Source organism: Pezoporus wallicus, unplaced genomic scaffold, assembly GCF_028554395.1.
Source record: "Pezoporus wallicus isolate ANWC-B61680 ecotype Strahan unplaced genomic scaffold, APGP_CSIRO_Pwel_v1 contig_7351, whole genome shotgun sequence".
Classification (NCBI taxonomy): domain Eukaryota; kingdom Metazoa; phylum Chordata; class Aves; order Psittaciformes; family Psittacidae; genus Pezoporus; species Pezoporus wallicus.
In genome coordinates, this window is record NW_026642420.1 from 830016 (window position 1) to 848655 (window position 18640).

At 41.6% G+C, this 18640-nt stretch overlaps 2 protein-coding genes across 4 annotated transcripts in view; both read left to right on the forward strand.

Moving 5' to 3' along the window:
• MOB1B (MOB kinase activator 1B) overlaps positions 1–5818 on the forward strand; it is a 41446-nt gene extending 35628 nt beyond the window's left edge. For all 3 annotated transcript variants that reach the window (XM_057429977.1, XM_057429978.1, XM_057429979.1), the window contains exon 6: positions 546–5818. In XM_057429977.1, coding sequence (XP_057285960.1) covers positions 546–623 — 78 coding nt within the window. In that variant the 3' untranslated portion in view covers positions 624–5818. The remainder of the gene's footprint in view (positions 1–545) is intronic.
• Positions 5819–7050: 1232 nt separating this feature from the next.
• LOC130610257 (deoxycytidine kinase) lies at positions 7051–17818 on the forward strand. Its single transcript, XM_057429960.1, has 7 exons — positions 7051–7218; positions 8483–8601; positions 10597–10790; positions 11346–11493; positions 12580–12695; positions 13175–13274; positions 16521–17818. Exons 1-7 carry the CDS (start codon positions 7149–7151, stop codon positions 16545–16547), a joined length of 774 nt encoding a protein of 257 aa, XP_057285943.1. The 5' UTR covers positions 7051–7148; the 3' UTR covers positions 16548–17818.
• Positions 17819–18640: the final 822 nt, after the last annotated feature.

Here is an 18640-nt window from a genome sequence, read left to right on the forward strand (position 1 = left end):
TGAAGTTCCAAAGTAATGCCCCTTCAGTTTTGTAACAGCTGGTATGTTCATAGGAGACTTGATACCTCCAGGACCCTAAGCTAGTATCTTATCCCATGTTTATGTATATTTACTGGTAGAAGCTTTCAAGGAGCGTAAAAGTTCTGTTTCCTATAAAATTGAATACTGAAAAGTGTTCCCTATCAAATGATACAATAGAACAGGAATTCGTAACAAAAGAAAGAGGGAGGATGGCATCAGAAGCCAGACTGAAAAGCTACAAAGCTTCAAAGCTACATTTTTCTCTCTCTTTTTTCCCCTCTCCCCTTTCCCCCTCTCCCTTTAAAAGAAAAAGAGCATCTTCTTAAATTTCCTTCCTTTAAGTGGAAAAAAAACACTTCAGGCAGTTGAGCACTGCTATTCAGGTAATGGCAGGCAGGCAGAAAATACTGTAGTGGCGAAGCCTGGGCTCTAAAAGCCTCCTATCAAATAATTTCTGTCTGAATAAAACTTCTCACCAGAGCTGTACATATAAAACCCTGTCTTTCTCCTCATGCTTGTTGCAGGAATTCAACCTTATTGATAGAAGAGAACTTGCACCTCTTCAAGAACTGATTGAAAAACTCACCTCTAAGGACAGATAAAAGGAAAAGGATTTCTTGAACTCACTTGTTTCTTTAAGCAACCGTGTGGTATTTGGTTTTTGTTCATTTGTTTTTTAAAAAAAAAAACAAAACAACCCCCTGAGCTGTTACTTCAAACAGCCAAATCCACTTTCTGTGCTTTTATTCGGGAAATATTTTCTCTGTTAGTGACACGTGGTAAATAGCTTTTTTTAAAAAATCTTATTTTTCATCATTATTATTCATTGTGGAATTTTAGCAGGTGCTGAGTGTTTGTAAAGGAAATGTGCTTGGTTAGGGGATTGACTCTGCTGGTGGATGGGTTCTGTATTGTGTCAGTGGTAGCCCATTCTTATGAAGTCCCTGAAAGACTTGCTTACATTCTCTAAGTGCCTTGGCAGACTCACTTCTGAGGTGCAAAGCACATACAATACTGAACATTGCTGGAAACAGAAAATACAAACTAACACCCAGGACACTTACTTGTTTTAGGAAAAAAATATATATGCTTACACTAAAAAAAAGCCATAACTTGCTGAAATCAGTGATCTCCAGCTTTTAATACAAATACCTGTCTTATTTTTGTAGAGATTAATATAAAATTTTTCAAAAGTAGATATTTCTTATAAAGAAGAGCAATGGTGGAGTTCTCGTTGCTAAAGCAGAGTGATGAAGGTGTGTCAAAATGACAACTTGTGCTTAGCAAGTAGTTGCATGTCTGTTGCCATTGCTTTGGGCTTTTCATAGTTGCTTTTATTTTTTTAACAGGGAAGCATCCACTGGGGTCTGTCACTTTGGTGAAGTTTCCTCGCATTTGCCAAAGGAACAGTTAGTTTGCACAAATATGGTTAGGAAAAATAGTTAATATTAAACAAAAAGTGCACTGGGGTAATAGTAAGAAAGATACAGCTTGAAAAATAATTAGTGAAATAATGTTTTTAAGTTAAGAATAAAAAGCTTGGTTAAGATAAAAACCTGTAAGTTAAGAATATAAAGCTCCATGGAGGAGCTCTGGTGGCCAGTGTTTTCTGTGGTAGGAGATGTGTCTTGGAGGAAATACAATTCCGTGGACCACTTTGGATTTACATTGGCATAATGGTGTTCTCCTCCACTTAAAATTGCAGCCTGTCTCCAAGGAAGAACAGCAGTTGGGAAAAGTAATAGGAATGTACTGGTGAATTGTCAGTGCTTTGTCATTTAGTAAGTGCATCTTCTGGTTCTGAGAAAACCAAATCAAAATGTGGCCTTCCCCCACTTGGTTCATGTCTTTGCCTCTCCAGCCTTATGTTTTCTCAAACCAGATACGGGAACGGCCTGGGAGAAGTTGACTTCCGGAATGATCCGCAGTCAGTGACTTGGGGATTTCTGCTGGAGGTCTGTCATCAGTCAGGTTTCCCATTGCCGAAGCCTGTATGAGTAGCTCTTGTTCATTTATGTATCGTCTAAGCCATTGTGTTTTGGATTCAAAGAAATCTGTGCTAGGTTCTTCAGTGTGCTCTCCAGTAGTACCGGTGGTTGCCAGAGTACGTGAGGTTGTGGTTAATGGTGCCAGGCTTTTGCTAGATTGTGACTACACATAACACGAGTTTTAGACTTCAGTTACAAAGACCTTAACTGACTGGCATATGATCGACTGACCTTGAACCTCTAAACTTTACAGGTGAAGCCACAGTTAGTATGCAAGAGAAGCTGAGCTTACCTTTTGTACACCTTTGTTTGACTGAAAATGCTGAATAAAGGGAAAAATACTGTTCAGCAGCCTGCAAAATATGCAGGTGGCCATGAGTACAGCCCTCTGACAAACATCTAAGCACATAATAAACATGTAGTCATTTGGGAGACTAGAATCACTACTTGTGTGTTAACACGATATATTTCAGAAGGGTATTTTAAGAACTATGGTATCTTCAACAGTTAAATTCCTGGTCTCCTTAAGCTGCTTCCTGGAGAAGCAATTTAATGGTTTGTTACCTCTTCTGTCTCTCTTTTCTTTCCTCCCTGGACAGACATGAGAACAATTGAGAACAGAGAGTACTGAGCTAGAAACTGGCATTCTGTGCTTGTTTCACTGCATTCAGGTTTGGCTACACTAATACTAGACAGCGAGGCTGCTTGCAAACCACCTGCAGTTCAGCATTTGTCATGAAGACAGCCCTTGGTTTAATTCAGAACGACTCATTCAAGGAGACGTATTGCGTTTGGCTCCTTGGCAGATCAATGTCATTGCCCATTATAATCTCCTCAAAGGACAAGTGAAATGTTCAGTTGTCCTTATGTTTAATTTTTTGATATCATACAGCATTACCAAGTTTTCTTAATATGCAGATGTCAAAGGAAGGAGCTTTTATATGGTGGTTTCCTTGAGTTTTGGGATTGGACTGGAGTTACCACAGTCCACACTGAGTTAAGCTGGTGGTGCAAAAACAGCTTTCCCTCAAGTATTCTAACAAACTGCTAATTTAAAAAAGGCTGAGTAAGGTCTTATCCTTTCTCAGCCAGTGAGGATCTTGTCTCTCCAGTGTGCAGGACTCCGGTCATGCAGGAAGCTGAATTTAAGAGTGTGCTTCTGTCTGAGGAGTGACTAATGACTGAAATTCCCTGCTACAGAGGCATGAAGAGTGCTGCAGATGCAGTTTGATATTAAAAAGTCCTGTAAATTTACCTATGAAAACTGCTTTGCTGAGTTGAGTCAGTGCTGCTGGACAGGCTGTATGTGCATGTTCCCTGTGCTGGTGGCACTTGAGGGGAGCCTTCTGACCCATGCCTAGAGCTCAAGTTATCACAGCAAGACACAGGAGAATGGCGGAAGCCTGCTCCAAGGTGCTAAATAGGAGATAACCTCCATTAGATTTGAAGCTGTCAAGTTGTCTCATTGGTTTGGTGTCATGTACCAGCAAGAAACTTGAAAGAAAAATATTTAGAAGTGTTAGGATTTGCTTGGAGTGATACCAATGCAGTAGCTCTCATTTTTGGCATACTTAAGCTCTGGAAAGTGTTTTTTCTCTTTTAAATAGCCAGCTCTAGAAATTTAGAGGCATCTGGTGCAGTTCAGCCAGTCAGAATTAGAATTTCTTATGCAAAAAATGAGTCTCATGTTTATAGTGTGTTCTTTGGATTTAGAATCTGGCAGTAGAAAACCCTGTTACAGACTAGTGCCTAGGACTGTAATAAAAGCTTGGAGATCATGATTTGCCTGACAGCTGTATGAACACATTGTTTAATTATACAACAACACTTGAAAATAACAATATTGAAGACATGTATGCAGCATTTGGGATTTAGTATCCCTATGCTGTTTATGTTTGCAGCTTTTTGCTTCAGAAAGGTGTGGGACCAGAAGCTGATGCATGTTTACACTCTTGAAGCAAGGGCACATAGAAATGGTACACAAAAGTTGCCATGATGTACAGATGGAGTCTGGGTGAAGTGAATGTGTTGATAAAATAGTGCATTTATTGGGGGGAAAGGAGAGAGCACCCTCTCACTCCCAAATAAACCCCAGAGAAACGAATCCTGAACAAACCCTGCGCTGCTCCAGGCCACGTTAAAGCGGACTGTGGTGTCGTCAAACTAAAACTGAGCTTTGCTGTCACTGGGAGTGGAAGGTGCTGGTGGGGTTGAGCGAGGCTGGGCTGCTAGTGTTGCCTGAGGCCTTCCTGTGTAAGCGGGTCCATAAATCCTATGGTTTGTGGTGGTTTCTGGCCACCGGCATCTTGGAGCACATCAGTGACTTTAGTGGTAACTTCAGGAGGTTCATCTACCTCGAGATGGGATGGGGAAGGTGCTGCCAAGCGGGTCAAGTTGAGCCACCACTGCCAGTGGTGGCACTGCTGAGGTGGTGTGGATACATCATGTTCTAGTCTTTCAAACTCAAGGCAGGGATTCAAGTTAATCATGCACATAGAAAATAAACCCGCCATTGCAGGTAGCTGAATGCTAGAGGAAGGGAGAAAACAGGTTTCCATGGGCAGGTGGCCCATCTGCAAGTATCAAGTTTCCTTTATTGCTTACTATGCAATGTAGAGCTTTGGACTTTTGCTTTTACTTTAAGATAGAGAGGAGCACGCTCCTTACTCAGTATTTAGGAACTGAATACTCTCCCAGTCTCCCTGACATGCATGTTAACAGGTAAGGATATTTATTTGCTGCTATGGACTTTACTTACCTTCCAAATTTATCACCTTCCCTTTATCTGGAACCACCAGACACAGTTTCACTCTATAAACACATCCCTTTTGGATAGTTTGGCCTTATCTCACTGCCCTCTCACCCCTCCTACCTGCTGGAGTGCTCTGTTACTGTATATAAACCACCCCCTTTCCATTGAGCTATTAAAAAGCTGTGGCTCGAACACAGGCTCCTTGCTTTCCTTTCACTAAAAGATTCCCTGTTATGACAGGTCCAGTTTCCTTCACTGTTGATACCAGTTGTTTTTTTCCAAGCTGCACTATTAAAACCACTAGCAGTTTTATGGATGCCTCATTATGCCCTGGACATCTTCTCTTCTAGGATGAGACTAATACTGGTTATTTTAAGTGTAAAATCTTTTGATTTTCCTGTTTTCCAGCTCCTTAAAGTGTTCATAGAGTATTGTATTTTTAGGGGAAATTAATTTTTATAGCCACTAAACTATACTCATTATTTTTGTACATTTGCAACTTAGAACATTTTCCAGAGATGTGTTGTTGAGGAAACATTTATTTCCAAGGCTTGTGGTACTACTTGGCTACCCTGTGGTGGTGTTACTTATGTACCTAGAGGCACATGCCTTGATGTGCCATGCATGAGAGAGGAAGAAGGCAATAAATTGAATGAAGTTTCAATAAAAGGCCATTTTTGAAGGCAGAAAAGAAATTGGAGATGATGAAAGCAACACTAACCTTTTCTCCTCCTTTAGAATCCTGAACATAGTTGGGATAAAATGTGTTGTAAATTATAGAGTGCAAGATGAGAACCCTTACTGTGAGCTAACTGTGCCAATACCGCTTCCGCTGGTAGTCACTGATCAATATTTTAGTTTTAAATAAGAACAGCTTTTAATTACAAAGGAAAAAAGTTGAATGTCTGAAAATCTGCACCATGTTTATTTGAGAGTTGTAAATATTGTATACAGATTGTTGTATGTGATGGGACAGAATATTTAAATTCTAGCTTTTTTTCAATGACAAGCTCAAGGCTGTTTATAAGAGAAAATAAATAGCTATGTTTGACCATGATTGTCTTGATTTCCTTCTTGAGCCTGTTTCTAAATTATCTTCTCCTTGTAGATAGCTGTTTTTTTTTTCCTATATGTTGTCCACATATGAACATTATTACACCTACAAATCAGATATTTGTAATTGCATTGTTGGAATCTGTGAATATTTGTATTGCAGGCAGACACCATAGCAATAAACCAACCGGAGACAGTGCCGTGTTTCATGACGTGAGTCGACCCAGTGTGGATGGAGTTGGTCTGGGATGCCAGATCAGGGGTCTGCCATGGCTTTACCTCGGCACTGACCCCCGGGGCCACTAGAAAGGTTTGCAGTGCGCTGCCTCAGGTCACCCTTTCGACCCAGTTTGGATGGAGTTGGTCTGGGATGCCAGATCAGGGGTCTGCCATGGCTTTACCTCGGCACTGACCCCCGGGGCCACTAGAAAGGTTTGCAGTGCGCTGCCTCAGGTCACCCTTTCTCCCCAAATCCAGACTGCTTTTGGCCATGCTTTGCAGCACAGGCACCTTTTTTTATTCTTTCCCCTTCTTTCTTTCTCCCCAAAGCCTCTTACGACTCTGCCAGTCCCAGCACTCCAGGTTTCCTACCACCATCCGATTCCCTCTGCCTTCTCTACTCATGCCCGTACCTGTGCTAAGTCACCTCTTGCCAGCACCTGACGAGTGGTTTGTGCCATTGGCTTGAAAAGGTGGTGGAAAATCTCACATTTTATGTTAATCCCCATGTTTTGGGGTTGGGGATGTTTGACGGACCGTGCCAGCAGCGGCTCATACAGAGTTTTACCCCAGCGTGTGTGCTGGTCACTACTCCCTTCTATTGATAGGAGGGTTTTTCCCCTGTTGGACCCCCAGGAACCAAGATAGCGCTATGTTGGTATGGTATTTTGGGAAGCAGTCAAGTGCGGGTTCAGCGGGTTTTGGGGGGTTTTGAACTGTAAACAAGTGCTTCAGTCCCTCTTAAAACCAACCTGCTTGTGACTTTTAATGTTTCCGCGATACTGAATTCGTGGCACCGTACGGTCTCCTCCCTGCGCCTCCCACTCTGGCTGCGGCCAGTTGGGTCTGAGCGAAGCGTCGCCCTCGGGCAGCGCCCCGGTGGCCGCTGCCCGCCCATCGAAGCGCTCCGTTCCTGCCGCGGCTCTGCAGCGCTGGGTTCGACCGACCGCCCCGCCGCACGCCCCGGACCTCGCGGCCACCCGTACGCAGCGCCTCATGACGCCTCTCGAGCCCGCCGCGCGCCAGATTCGAACGCAGGCGCAAGCGCGGCGGCCGTTATTTCCGTTGGCGGCCTCCGGAGCTACTGTCCCCTCACGCCGCGGCTGCTGCCCGCCATGGCTACTCCTCCTAAGCGCGGGCGGCTGGAGGGCAGGATCAAGAAGATCGCGGTTGAGGGAAACATCGGTGAGTCGGGCCAGCCATCCCTCCCTCCTTCCCTCGTTGCTTCCTTTCCTCTTTCCCCCCTCCGAGGGACCTCCCTCCTTTCTCCCTCCTCGCCGAGCTCTTCCTCGCCTTTGCCCAGCGAAAAAGGCGCTTCGTGAGGTAATGAGGTGTGAGTCAGGCCGGCGGGGTGTGTTGTGCCGCCAAGCCCGCCGGTAACGTTGATAACTTTGTTGGCACCGTAGGAATTAATGAATCGATGTATAAAAATGGCGGGATGGGGGTGGGGGGGGTGGTGGAATTTTCTACTTGAGGTTTTGGTTTATTCACATCATTAAAGATGCGTTGGAGTCCTGGATGAGGCTTCTCTCACAGCCTTTCTGACTGCAGGGTGGAACACCGGTGTCAGTGCAGACTGTCGGGTCAAACTTGTCATGTTCAGGACTCCTAATGAGCAGCAGAAGTCTGTTATGAAGAGCGGGAGTGAGGGGCTGTTCATAAGACACTCTCCTCTGTTTGTTGTGGTTTTGAGGATCTTTGTTTTGGGTTTTGTTGGTGCTTGGGGTTTTAGAAATTTTTTATTTTTTGTTTTTATGTTTTTTTTTTTTTTTAATTTTTGGCAAGAGGATGTGCTTAAAATCGAGTACCCGACTTGGAGGGCTGTCAGCTCATTTACTGATCCACGCTGTGGCAATTGATAGCGCCAACTGCTGGCCTCTGCCAGCTTCAAGTGTCTCTCTCTAAATTTTCCTGAGCTCATTGGCAGATTAATGACAGATGAATGACTTGCGTGCTGGAGGAAGTGACTAGTAGCACACCTTGGTGTCTCCATTTGAGAAATCATCACTTCTGCTTTATGTTTCTTTCAATGTTACTTGCCTTTTTTGTGGGGTTTGTTTTAGATTCCTAATAAAACTTGGAAGGCTGTAACTCCATGCCTGAGATGGGACCACTTGGTATCCTTAGAAATGTAAGACTTCTAATTGCAAATATAACTTTTTATAATGTAGATAATTGAGCTGGCCTGAGACATCTTGTCGTTGTTTTGTTGTTGAGTTGGCTATTGGTGTGGTATACAACAAAAAAAGAAAACCCAATGCTTACTGAGTTGGTGATCTGTGGTACTGGATGGTCTCTGGTGCTTGACATCAAGTCAACCGTATGTGGGTGTCAGAGACTTCCTTATGGGACTTGAAGCTGGAGTTGTATAGTGGTTAAATAATGCCACTCTTCCTGGTAAAAAAATGTGGATTTTAGCTGCTGTTTTCCCTGCATGCTTTGTCTACAGCTGCAGGGAAATCGACGTTTGTGGAGATTCTCAAACAAGCTGATGAGGAGTGGGAAGTTGTTCCTGAGCCTATAGCAAGATGGTGCAATGTCCAGCCCAGCTCTGAAGAGGATTGTGAGGTATGGCACAATAAACTGAGGTTTCTTTTTAAAAACAAAAAAACCCCGAACCCCAGTTGTATGTTCTCCTAATTTCAGAAGACCAGTACGTGTGATAGATGAAGTCTGTTAGAAAACATATGTGATAGCAACTTTTTTCCTGATTCTTATTTCAGTGTTTGAGTTCCTGTTTTTCAGTTAGCTTGGTGAATTGTAGAATAAATGTTATTCATAGTCAGGATATAAATGATAAAAGCTGTAAAAGCCTGTTCTATGTATAAAAGCAAAGGATGGAAAAAAGAGAGTACTTTTGTTACTTTTACCAACTGTGATTGAGCAGAGGGTTCTCTAGGTGACCTCGAAGTTGTCCCTTAAAATGTCTAGGAAATAACTAACTGCTAAATGGTTTGTAGTGGTGCTTTTTTTTTAGTCAGCTACCTGTAATTTTGTTGGCAATCCAGCTCCTACCAAGTTGCCACTCTGCTGGCTGTGTGGAGCTTTTGAAGAACTGTAGATGATTTTCTTTTTTTAGCTCTGTCAAAAAGTACAATGTGTTTTGGTAAACTTAAGTGGAAGCTTTTAATGGAGGTGTGGCATTCTATGATGTAGAATATCCCATTGGCAACTGGGATCAGCTCTTCTGGCTCTGTTCCTCCCAGCTTCCTGCCCACCCCAGCCTGCTTGCTAGGGGGCAGAGTGGGAAAGGGAGAAAGGCTTGAGGACATTATGACTCCTAAAATTAGACAGGAGACACAAAAAGGTTCCTAAGAACAAGACAATGCTCGGTGTTAAGCTGTTTGTGGATGTGTCTGTGGGTGTCTTACACTCTTTTCTGCCCTGTCAATAGCCTGTAGTGTTCTTGCTGTTGTCTTATTCACACAGTACCAGCAGCAGCTGCCATAGAACAGCACAGGACTGCACACCAGCTTGGTTGTATGACTGCTGTACAGCCCAAACAACAGGCCTTTGTTTTTTCCCCTTTTCCTTCCCCTTCCTGACAAAGGTCCTCTGACTTGTGAGAGGTTGCTGTAGCTGTATCTTCTCTGCTTGATGACAGAGTTGAGGAGCATATCCTGCTTAGTGGAACCAGGCTGTGTCCCCTGATTCTAACAGACTTCTGTCCTATGCCAGCTGGGACTCTTCCAAGCAGTTCCTAGGCAGGTTTGGGCAGTTGAATAGCACAGGGCCCTGCTGACAGCGCACTGCACTTAGTTGTGTCCTTCTGGAGGCTTTGGAGGTGGTGTGCTGTGAACAGTGCTCTAGGATGCTGCTTGGCCAGTGTCAGAGCATGGTGGTGGGCATGTTTGGTTTACTACCGCAAGTATTGTTGCAGGGAATTAGAGGCAAGGATGAAACCTGGAATTCCAGAATCTTTTGAAAATATGTCAGTATTTGGATTTAGTGTTAATGTAACAAAAATATTCAGACAAAAGCAGTTGTCTTTGGTAGACTGGGGTTTTGGTATCCTGAGTCACACAGCTTTCTGTTTCCGTGAGCTTCAGTGGTTCTCTCAAGGTGTTGGATCTCCATTGTTGGCTGAGGAAGATCTTTGCTCTCAAGTCTGTTCCGAACCTCCTAGGTAAGGTGAGAGGTCTGAAGATGCTATGTCAGTAGCTGTTACCGTAGGAAGAACTGTAATTAATAGATGGAAGCCAAAATAAGGCCAATTTTAAGCTCACACTTGCCAGAGTAAGAGGAACATGGATTTTTCTACTGTGTTGTTGACTTTTTATACTGATAGGATTTTTTTTTTTTTACCTTGTAAAGACTGATTAAAGTGTTCTGGTACTTGGGCATTTTGGCATTGTGGATTGCAGAGAATTGCTCATTCAGCTCAGTGTCATGGGAGTTGCTCTGGCATTTATGCCTTATATTACAAAAAGGGTTGAGAGGTAAATGAAGCAGTTGTAAACCTGAAGTAAATGCTGAACAGCTTTAATGTTGTAGAGAAATTCTGTTTCACCGTAACTGTCCACCTTCTTCACTTAAGGTGTTTCTGTATTTGTTAACAACCAGGAGCTGACCACATCACAGAAGAGTGGTGGAAATGTGCTTCAGATGATGTATGAAAAACCAGAGAGGTGGTCTTTCACTTTCCAAACATATGCGTGCCTGAGCAGGATCCGGGCTCAGCTCAGGTCCCTTGATGGCAAGCTCAGGGAGGCAGAGAATCCTGTTGTTTTCTTCGAGCGATCTGTCTACAGTGACAGGTACTTTGGACTGGAGTCCTTCAAGTGAAGATCAGAATTCTCCTAAGTAAAACTACTGGTTAGGGGGTTTGTAATTTTGTTGTATACCCTCAATTAACCTTCATTCTTTGAGGGTAGGTTTTTTTATGCTTTGTGCATGCATGTTTCTCTTCAGAGAAAGGAGAGGAGCAGGCATCAAGAAAAGTCATAAACAATTTCTTCCTTTGTCACTTACCCTTGTTTTCTTTTATGGTCCTTGATTACAGATGTAGCTATTTTGTAGTGCTGTACCATGTGCTTCTGGGTTTGGAAGGTTAGATTTGATAATTAAGAAGGTTAGATTTTATATCCGAGATGCCAGTGTTACTGATTCTCGTGGGCACATCTCTGGCCAGCTCTAATGGACATAGAGGATGAGGATACCAGCTGTTTATTTCCACTCCAAGCCTACCTCAAGGAAGTTGCAAAATTACTATGCTCAGCTTCTTATTTACTTACAGTACAGTACTTCAGGCAAACAAAGCAAGAACTGTGTTCAAGCTAACTTCTGTTTCCATAACTATTATGTGTTCACAGGTACATCTTTGCAGCCAATTTATATGAGTCTGATTGCATGAATGAAACTGAGTGGACTATTTACCAAGACTGGCACTACTGGATGAATCAGCATTTTGGTCAGAGGTTGATGCTGGATGGCATCATTTATCTCAGAGCCACTCCCGAGGTGTGACCTTACAGAAAATGAGAGTGCATGTTCTGTGCCTTGCCTGTAAAATTTGATCTTTGTTTATGCTTCCATAGGATTTTTTGTTTGTTTGTTTGGCTTTTTAAGTATAGTGTTTAACTATGATTTAGACTTTTTTTATGATAACAGAATAATGTGCTTGCAGTCAGTTCCAGTAAGGTCACAGTTGAGTGTCACTGCATGTCACTGTGTCTTTGTTTTAGGGATTGCTTCAGTTGTCTCAGGCAAAGAAACAGTTGAAAAATGCTTGTTGAAATGTGATATTCTTAAAATCTTGAGCTACCCTTATCTTTCGCTGTAACAGTCCTACTGATTCCAGTGTAGTTCTGGTTGCAGTATTCCCCTGACAGCTACAGTGCTTGAGTATGACTAATCAGTCTGGAAATACTTAAAAGAATATTCTTTCAAATGTAGCCTGTGTATTTTTAAATAAAATGTAATGATAATGGTTTTCTAATTATAAAACCAGAACATATGACAAGAGTAAACCAGAAAATACCACTGGAACTGGAAACTACAGTTTCTCTGAGAGCTTTCCTGTTAGGCTTGCTATTGAGAGCTTTTTTTTTTTTTCTTTTAAGTAAAGAACATGTATATAAACAGGAAAATACAACAGTTTTAAACAGTTTTGATTTGCTTCTTACTGAAGCTCTGGATGTGTTCAGGACAGAAACAAATGATATATATACTACATGGGAAAACTGGTTTCCTAAGAGTGTGAAATATATAATGAGATTTTGTAATGCCAGTCTGTGCTCTTTTCATGCAATACACAGGTACCCCTTCTTTTAATAAAAAGCTTACTGGAGACTTTCCTTGTAGTGAAGAAATAACATGATACATTTCCTTGAGTCCCCCTTTGATTTTTGACTGTAGTCTGGGCTTCATCAGCTGAACATGGAATAGTGTTTCTATGCTAGTAAGATAGGTAGCAAGTTGAATATTCATCTCTGGCAGAGAGTGGCATATCGAACATAGTAGGATGGGTTGGCAAAAGAAACTTTCACAAACTAGACTTCCTCTGCAAAAACAATAGTTTTTTAAATTATTATCTTTTGCCTTTAGAAATGCTTAAATAGGATTTACTTGCGTGGAAGAGATGAAGAGCAAGAAATTCCCATTGAATATCTGGAGAAGCTTCACTATAAACATGAAAGTTGGCTTCAGCATAGGACACTGCGGTAGGGTTTGTTTAATGGTTACTTAAGGATGGATACATCTTTGTAAGGATGTTCCATAATACTTTTTCCACCAGTGAAACTTCAGCTTTTCCTACAATATGTAAAGTTAAACTCTAGGAATGTTTCTATCTGTAGTTCTTTAGTAGTACTGGCTTGACAACATGTTAATTATCACTAGGATGCGCAATGTGCCTTGAGTTCTCTTTACATAGAGTCCTGAATAGCAGAGGATTCAGCTGAGCTAATTTAATACGCAATTAAATTTAACTTTAGGTGCTGGGGGAAGAGGATGTTTGAGAATCAATCATGTATCTTAGGTGCCACTGTAATTTCAAGCTGCTTTATATTCAGAGTTTGTGCCTGTAGTTTATATGTGCAGTTCTCATGGGATTCTTAGCAAGGAAAATGCTGACAGAGACTTGAATGATGGGTACTTGTTTTCAGCTGCTAACATTTTCTATGTTCCTATCCTAATACAGAACGGATTTTGAGTATCTCCAGGAAATACCTATTTTAACGTTAGATGTTAATGAAGACTTCAAAGGCAAAAAGGACAGATATGATCACATGACTGAAAAGGTAGGATTTAATAAGCAGAACAAACTGATGAGTGAGGTTTGTTGCCAGCATGTCAAAAGGAACTCAGTACACTTCTTGCATCCTGAAGTGTAGCACTGTTTGAAGTCAAACTAGGCTTAGAACCTGTGGTTCTTTATAGTATTTCCTACATAAAATTTCCATTAAAAAAAAAAGGAAAAAAAAAAGGGGAGGAAATGTTTCAGGCATATTTGAGAAGACTTTGACACTAGTAGCTTTGTTTGTAAATAGAATTTCCAATTTAAATATCCATCAACTGTTGGAAAGTCTTCCTTGTCTTAAGTGTGAAAGTTCTCACCTACAGGACTAGTGAATAAAAGAACTTTGGTTCCAGGTACTGTGAAAATACAGTACAAAACCAGTACAAGGGGAAACTGAAGGGTGAGTTTTCTGAACTCACAGCTGAATTCTGATCTTAAGCAATGAGCCAGTGGCAAATGATTTTAGGTTTTGTAGGTGCCTCTAGCTAAAGGAAGGAAAGTACAGGCTGCCCCCTGTTCTGGTTCCTGTGTCACAGCAAAGGGCAGTACAGCTGATGCAGGCAGGGATCCTTTGCTCTAAAAATGCACTTCAGTGTATAGCCATCAATTCTAAAATAGTCCTGGGGTTGCATTCAGATAATGAACAGTCTTACAACCTGCTGCAGTATTTTTAGCCTTCTTAATTAAATTGGAACTATCATGAAAGTTTTTTCCTTCAGTTGTGCTCATGAAAGTGTTAGTCAAAATCCTCAAAAGCAGGGTCTGAAACTTGAGGCAGTACTTTTCAAATGTAGTTTTCTAACTTTGTTTGGGATGTAATGCAGAATATTCATCAGAAGCATTTTTTAGTTTTATTTGAAGGCATGGAAAAAATGCGGACTATTTGATATACAAAGAATTCAAGGTGAGGTTTGTGTTTGCATTAAGATCTAATCCTTAGCACAAAAAGATGTAATATATATTTTAAAGCTAGGCCAAACCATCAGCATTTTAGCTGTTCAGGTATTTGATATTTGAAGCTTGGTGGGGTTCAGATGAGGACAACTTGACTTTTATTTGAGTAGTTGCAATGAGTTACAGATCTTAGTGATGGTACGTGCACATATTTCTGCTCTTTGGAAATAAATTGTTTACCTCACAAGAAGACCAGCTTTGATCTTCGTTGATCCTCTGAGAAGTAGAGCTGCTCATCTGATTAAAACCAGTCTTAACAGTATTTGCTCTTTTAAAGTTTGATACTTGATGGAATGATTGGACATCACAGCTGTGGAGTGAATATGCTTCCCACCTGCACCATGAGATAAGGCCAAGCCCAGGCACCTGTGCAGGGGTTTCAGAGGATTTTACTTGTGCAGGGCTGTCAGGTTATCTGGGAGCAGCCTAAGCCTTGTGTTGGCCTTTTTTTTTTTTTTTGGCATTTCTAAGTTTTCAGATTCCAAATGGAGTCCCAGAACAGTTACTCTCTTCATGAGGCTGAGTGCTTGGGACTTCAGTGTACGCTCATGTCCTGTGGGGACCTAAAACCTGTCTGCTTCCTTCTTACCTCTCCTGTGATGCTGACATGCAGAGACCTGTCCTGAAACTGTGCCTAGTGATAAGCTTCATAGTGTACCTACTGCTTTTGGTCCTTCCTGAAGTGGAGGGGGCTTTCTCATAATACCTTCCCAGTTAGAGAGCTGGCACAGTTATGTGTTCCCTTCTCTCCAGGAAATCATTCTGACCTCTTATTTTTATTGCCTCCTTGAACCCTCAGCTAGGAAAGGAAGGGTCACAGGTGGAGAATGTGATCCAAGATCTGTTTCCATTTCACATCAAGAATTCGGACTAAATGCTTACAGATGCGCTCGGTGTATGAGAGCTCTGCCAAAGGATTAATACCATGTTCTTTAGTACGTTGTCGACTCCTTTTCAGGCAGTAGTCTAGCTTGAGGGGACAGAGAAGAAAATGCTCCCAGTTCAGGCTGTATTGCAGCTAGTTGCTAGGATGTTCTTGAAACTGGGAGATAGGAGTTGTATGTTTCTTGGGTCTTGTTATATTTTAGAAAAGGTGATCTTACCCTTGCTGCCATATATTCCTACCCCAAGACTGTAAAGGGAGGGATAGTTACCCTTTTGGGAAGGGGGCATGACAAGACAGCACACGTATCTATGGGAAGAAGCAAGTTCTCTGCATGTTTTCTTCCTGCCACCTTTGATAGTGACCTGAATTTAAGATGTTGTCTGAAGTGACCACACACTTAAGAGTGTAATGGTAGCACACTGCCTGGTTTGGATCCTGTTCTCATGCCATTGCATGGATTATTTAACGTGCTTTGCTGTTTTTTTGGTGCTCTCTGTGGGATCAGGGATTTCTGACCCAGGGTTCTAGATAGCTTTCTGTGGGCCACTATTAATTTTTAGGTAGCTGTAGCCATTTGAACCACTCTTCAAGTACTGGAAGTGGAGTTCAACAGTACCTGAGCTCTTTATGGAACTGTTCTACAGTATCAGATTTTTTTTCAGGAACTGTGGTTTTGCTGGGTAGTGTTATTTGCTACCCTCAAATTCCAAGGAACACAGTAATTACATACATTGGGTTGTTCATTGACGTGAAATGTGAGCAGTGTTCTGGCAGTGGGTGTGACTTGGAGTTTTCCAAATGCTCGTGTTTTGAGGTGCTCATTATCTTACTCATGTTTAGGTTAGACTTGCTTTTAAGATAAATCAATTGCGACATAGGGCCATAGTTTAGGACCATGGGAGGAGCGAGCATCATTCCACTGAGTGTGTCTCTGCACTTGCTAAATTACAGGTATCATGGCTGAAAAAGTTCTTGATGGACAAGTGTAAGCGGCGAGGAGAAGCAGACAGGCCAACCCAATATGGGTGATAAGCAACTTCTACTTTATTTGTGATGCAGTTCACACACATATAGGAGTGGTATTCAGCCACTCCTTCTTGGCACAACAGTATTGGTTAGCCCCCACAGAGCTTCCTCCACATTCTCCTCCCAGGTCCAGTCTCCGGCCACCTGTGGGGGCCACCCCCTGCCTTGCTTGCACAGTCCTCCAGACCTCTATGGTCCTGCTCTTAGAGTCATTCTGCAACAGACAAGAAATGGCATAGTTGAGCCTAAGATTCTTTTTCCCAGTTCCTGTTTCTGTAGGTTGTAGTAAAGCATAAGGCAATGGGGAGGTAAATGTAGTTGCTGTGTATTTCTGTTGATAAATACTTAGTTTGATTGACCATATTTGTTTCTTTTTTGCAGGTCAAAGAATTTTTGAGCATGTTATAATCCTCTTTGAAGCGCAGGCAGAGTCAAACTGTTCCAAACATCTGCACGACCAAAGCCTGAAGTGCAGCTTCTGCTTTTATAGAAGGCCTCTGGAGAGGCAGGACTCAATACTGTTGATTTAATTGTGAGGAACAAACAAGCTTTGTGAATAGGAAATTATTTAATAAATCACTAGGTCTGTTCAATATTTTATGAAGTAATACACACAAATTCTGAAGATACTCAAATTCCGAGAGTTCCCAAATGTTTTGCCTGTTTCTAATCAGACCATTAAGTTCTGGAGTATTTAATTTTATTTTTTTAAATTTATTTTGTGCCCAATAGCTGTTTAATGTTCAAGAAGGTAGTGGGGTTTTAGATCTCTTGACTTTTTTTAGTGGAATTGACTTGTAATGGATGTCTCATTGTTCTGAGAAAGGAAAAAGTAAACCCCATTTTTGCTGCTGAGGGAATTTTAATATAACCTGGAGTTTTAAATTGTAAGCTATAAGAAAGTTTCATTTGACAGTTTTGATAGATGAAGTTCTGCCCAGAATATACTGAAATAAACCAAATCCAAATGTGGCTGAAATGCTGCAGGTATCAAATGAGGTTTTGATTGTGTGATGCAGATGAGGCTATTGAGAGGCTTTCCATTGTTCAGCATGTTTAGTCTGTTTTCCCAAGCTCTTAATACAACAGAGATGCTTTTGTTGTTGCTAAGTCGTCTTCTCCTGTGGAGGATTATGTTTGCTTGATGAGTACCATAAAAGGAAGAACATTTTACAAAAGGCCTCTATTTGTAAATGCCATGTTTCTAACCCTTCCATTAATCACATTTTGGATGTCAGGGGTGGCTTCCTGCATTTCTTCCAGCTTCTCCATTTGTTCACTGGGCCTTCTAAGTGCCTACATGAGATCCAGCGATACTGGCAGTAGGCTGTCCCTCTCGTTTCTCATCCTCGTGTAGTAAGGAGAGACTTTTGTGGAGTAGCTGTTGCTCTAGTGCATTGTGTTTTATTGACTGAGACACTTTTGTTTCAGGTGCAGAAAAGGGTACAGGGTACACATCTCAACATGGTGTTTTATGAGCTGCTTTGTTCTGCTTTAAACATTTCTGGATGATTGCACAGTTGGCTTTTGAATGCCAAAGTTGATTGTAAAGCATTTTATTGTTTGCTGTGATGCCTGCGTTACCTGTGAATTTGAGATGCAATCTCAAATTCCTTTGTGGTTGGTATTGTGCTGGTGTGCTCTAACCCTTGACTGAAAAATAAAGGTGGTTGAAAAGACTTTTTCAGTGTTTGATAGTGTTGGCTCTCTTGTCTCATAAAAGAAATGATGTTGTAGATTGGAATGTTGTAGTGGTTACAGCAAAGGAATTTAGGAGTACTTGTTCTCAGTGTATTGGCTGTCCCAAGTCCTGTAAGATTTCTGAAACACTGACTGGCTTCAGATTTTTTTTTTCACGTCTGGAAAATGTGTTTATGGGATAAAAATACAGGATTATATAAAACGTGTCATATGTATAATTTACTGATCAGTGAAAATGGTTGTATAGTATTTATGTTACTGCGGAATGTATCAATAATATGGTAGAAAGTCTTGGTTTGGACTTCCAGATTGCCTAAGAAAAGGACAGCTTTTCAGATCTTTGCTCCAGAAATGAAGTGAGGTGGAATGGTTGAAGATTGAGTTCAGATTTTCTTTGAAGTACAAAGCAGAAGCTTTTAAAACATTCTTGGCAACAGTTTGAACAGTAGCAACTTACTTTGACTAACTGCAACTATTCCTACAGTTTCAGCTGTCAAAATTGTGGATTTAATTACAGAACTGGAATGACAGTGCTCATTGACAGGCGTAAACAAGCCTGAGCTCTAACAGAGACTTCTTTCTGAACCCATCATAGAGCGCACAGAAATTCTGTGGCAGGTTATCTTTACCTTTTCTTTACCTGTGATATAATGAGCTGTTCCACCACTTACCCCTTTGCCCCCTTATCTTTTATTTTTACTTCTCAGTCACCTGGAGAACCTGTTTAAAGGCTTTTTACTCTTTAACTTCTTGCTTGTTGGTCATGCTTTTCTCCCTTTATTGTTTTTCCCCCCTCTTGT

Coding starts and splice junctions, on each gene's coding strand:
- LOC130610257 (XM_057429960.1), top strand. CDS start 7,149: ATGGCTACTCCTCCTAAGCGCGGGCGGCTGGAGGGCAGGATCAAGAAG. Junction 7,219..8,482: donor CGCGGTTGAGGGAAACATCG/GTGAGTCGGGCC, acceptor CTTTGTCTACAG/CTGCAGGGAAATCGACGTTT. Junction 13,275..16,520: donor ATGATCACATGACTGAAAAG/GTAGGATTTAAT, acceptor TCTTTTTTGCAG/GTCAAAGAATTTTTGAGCAT.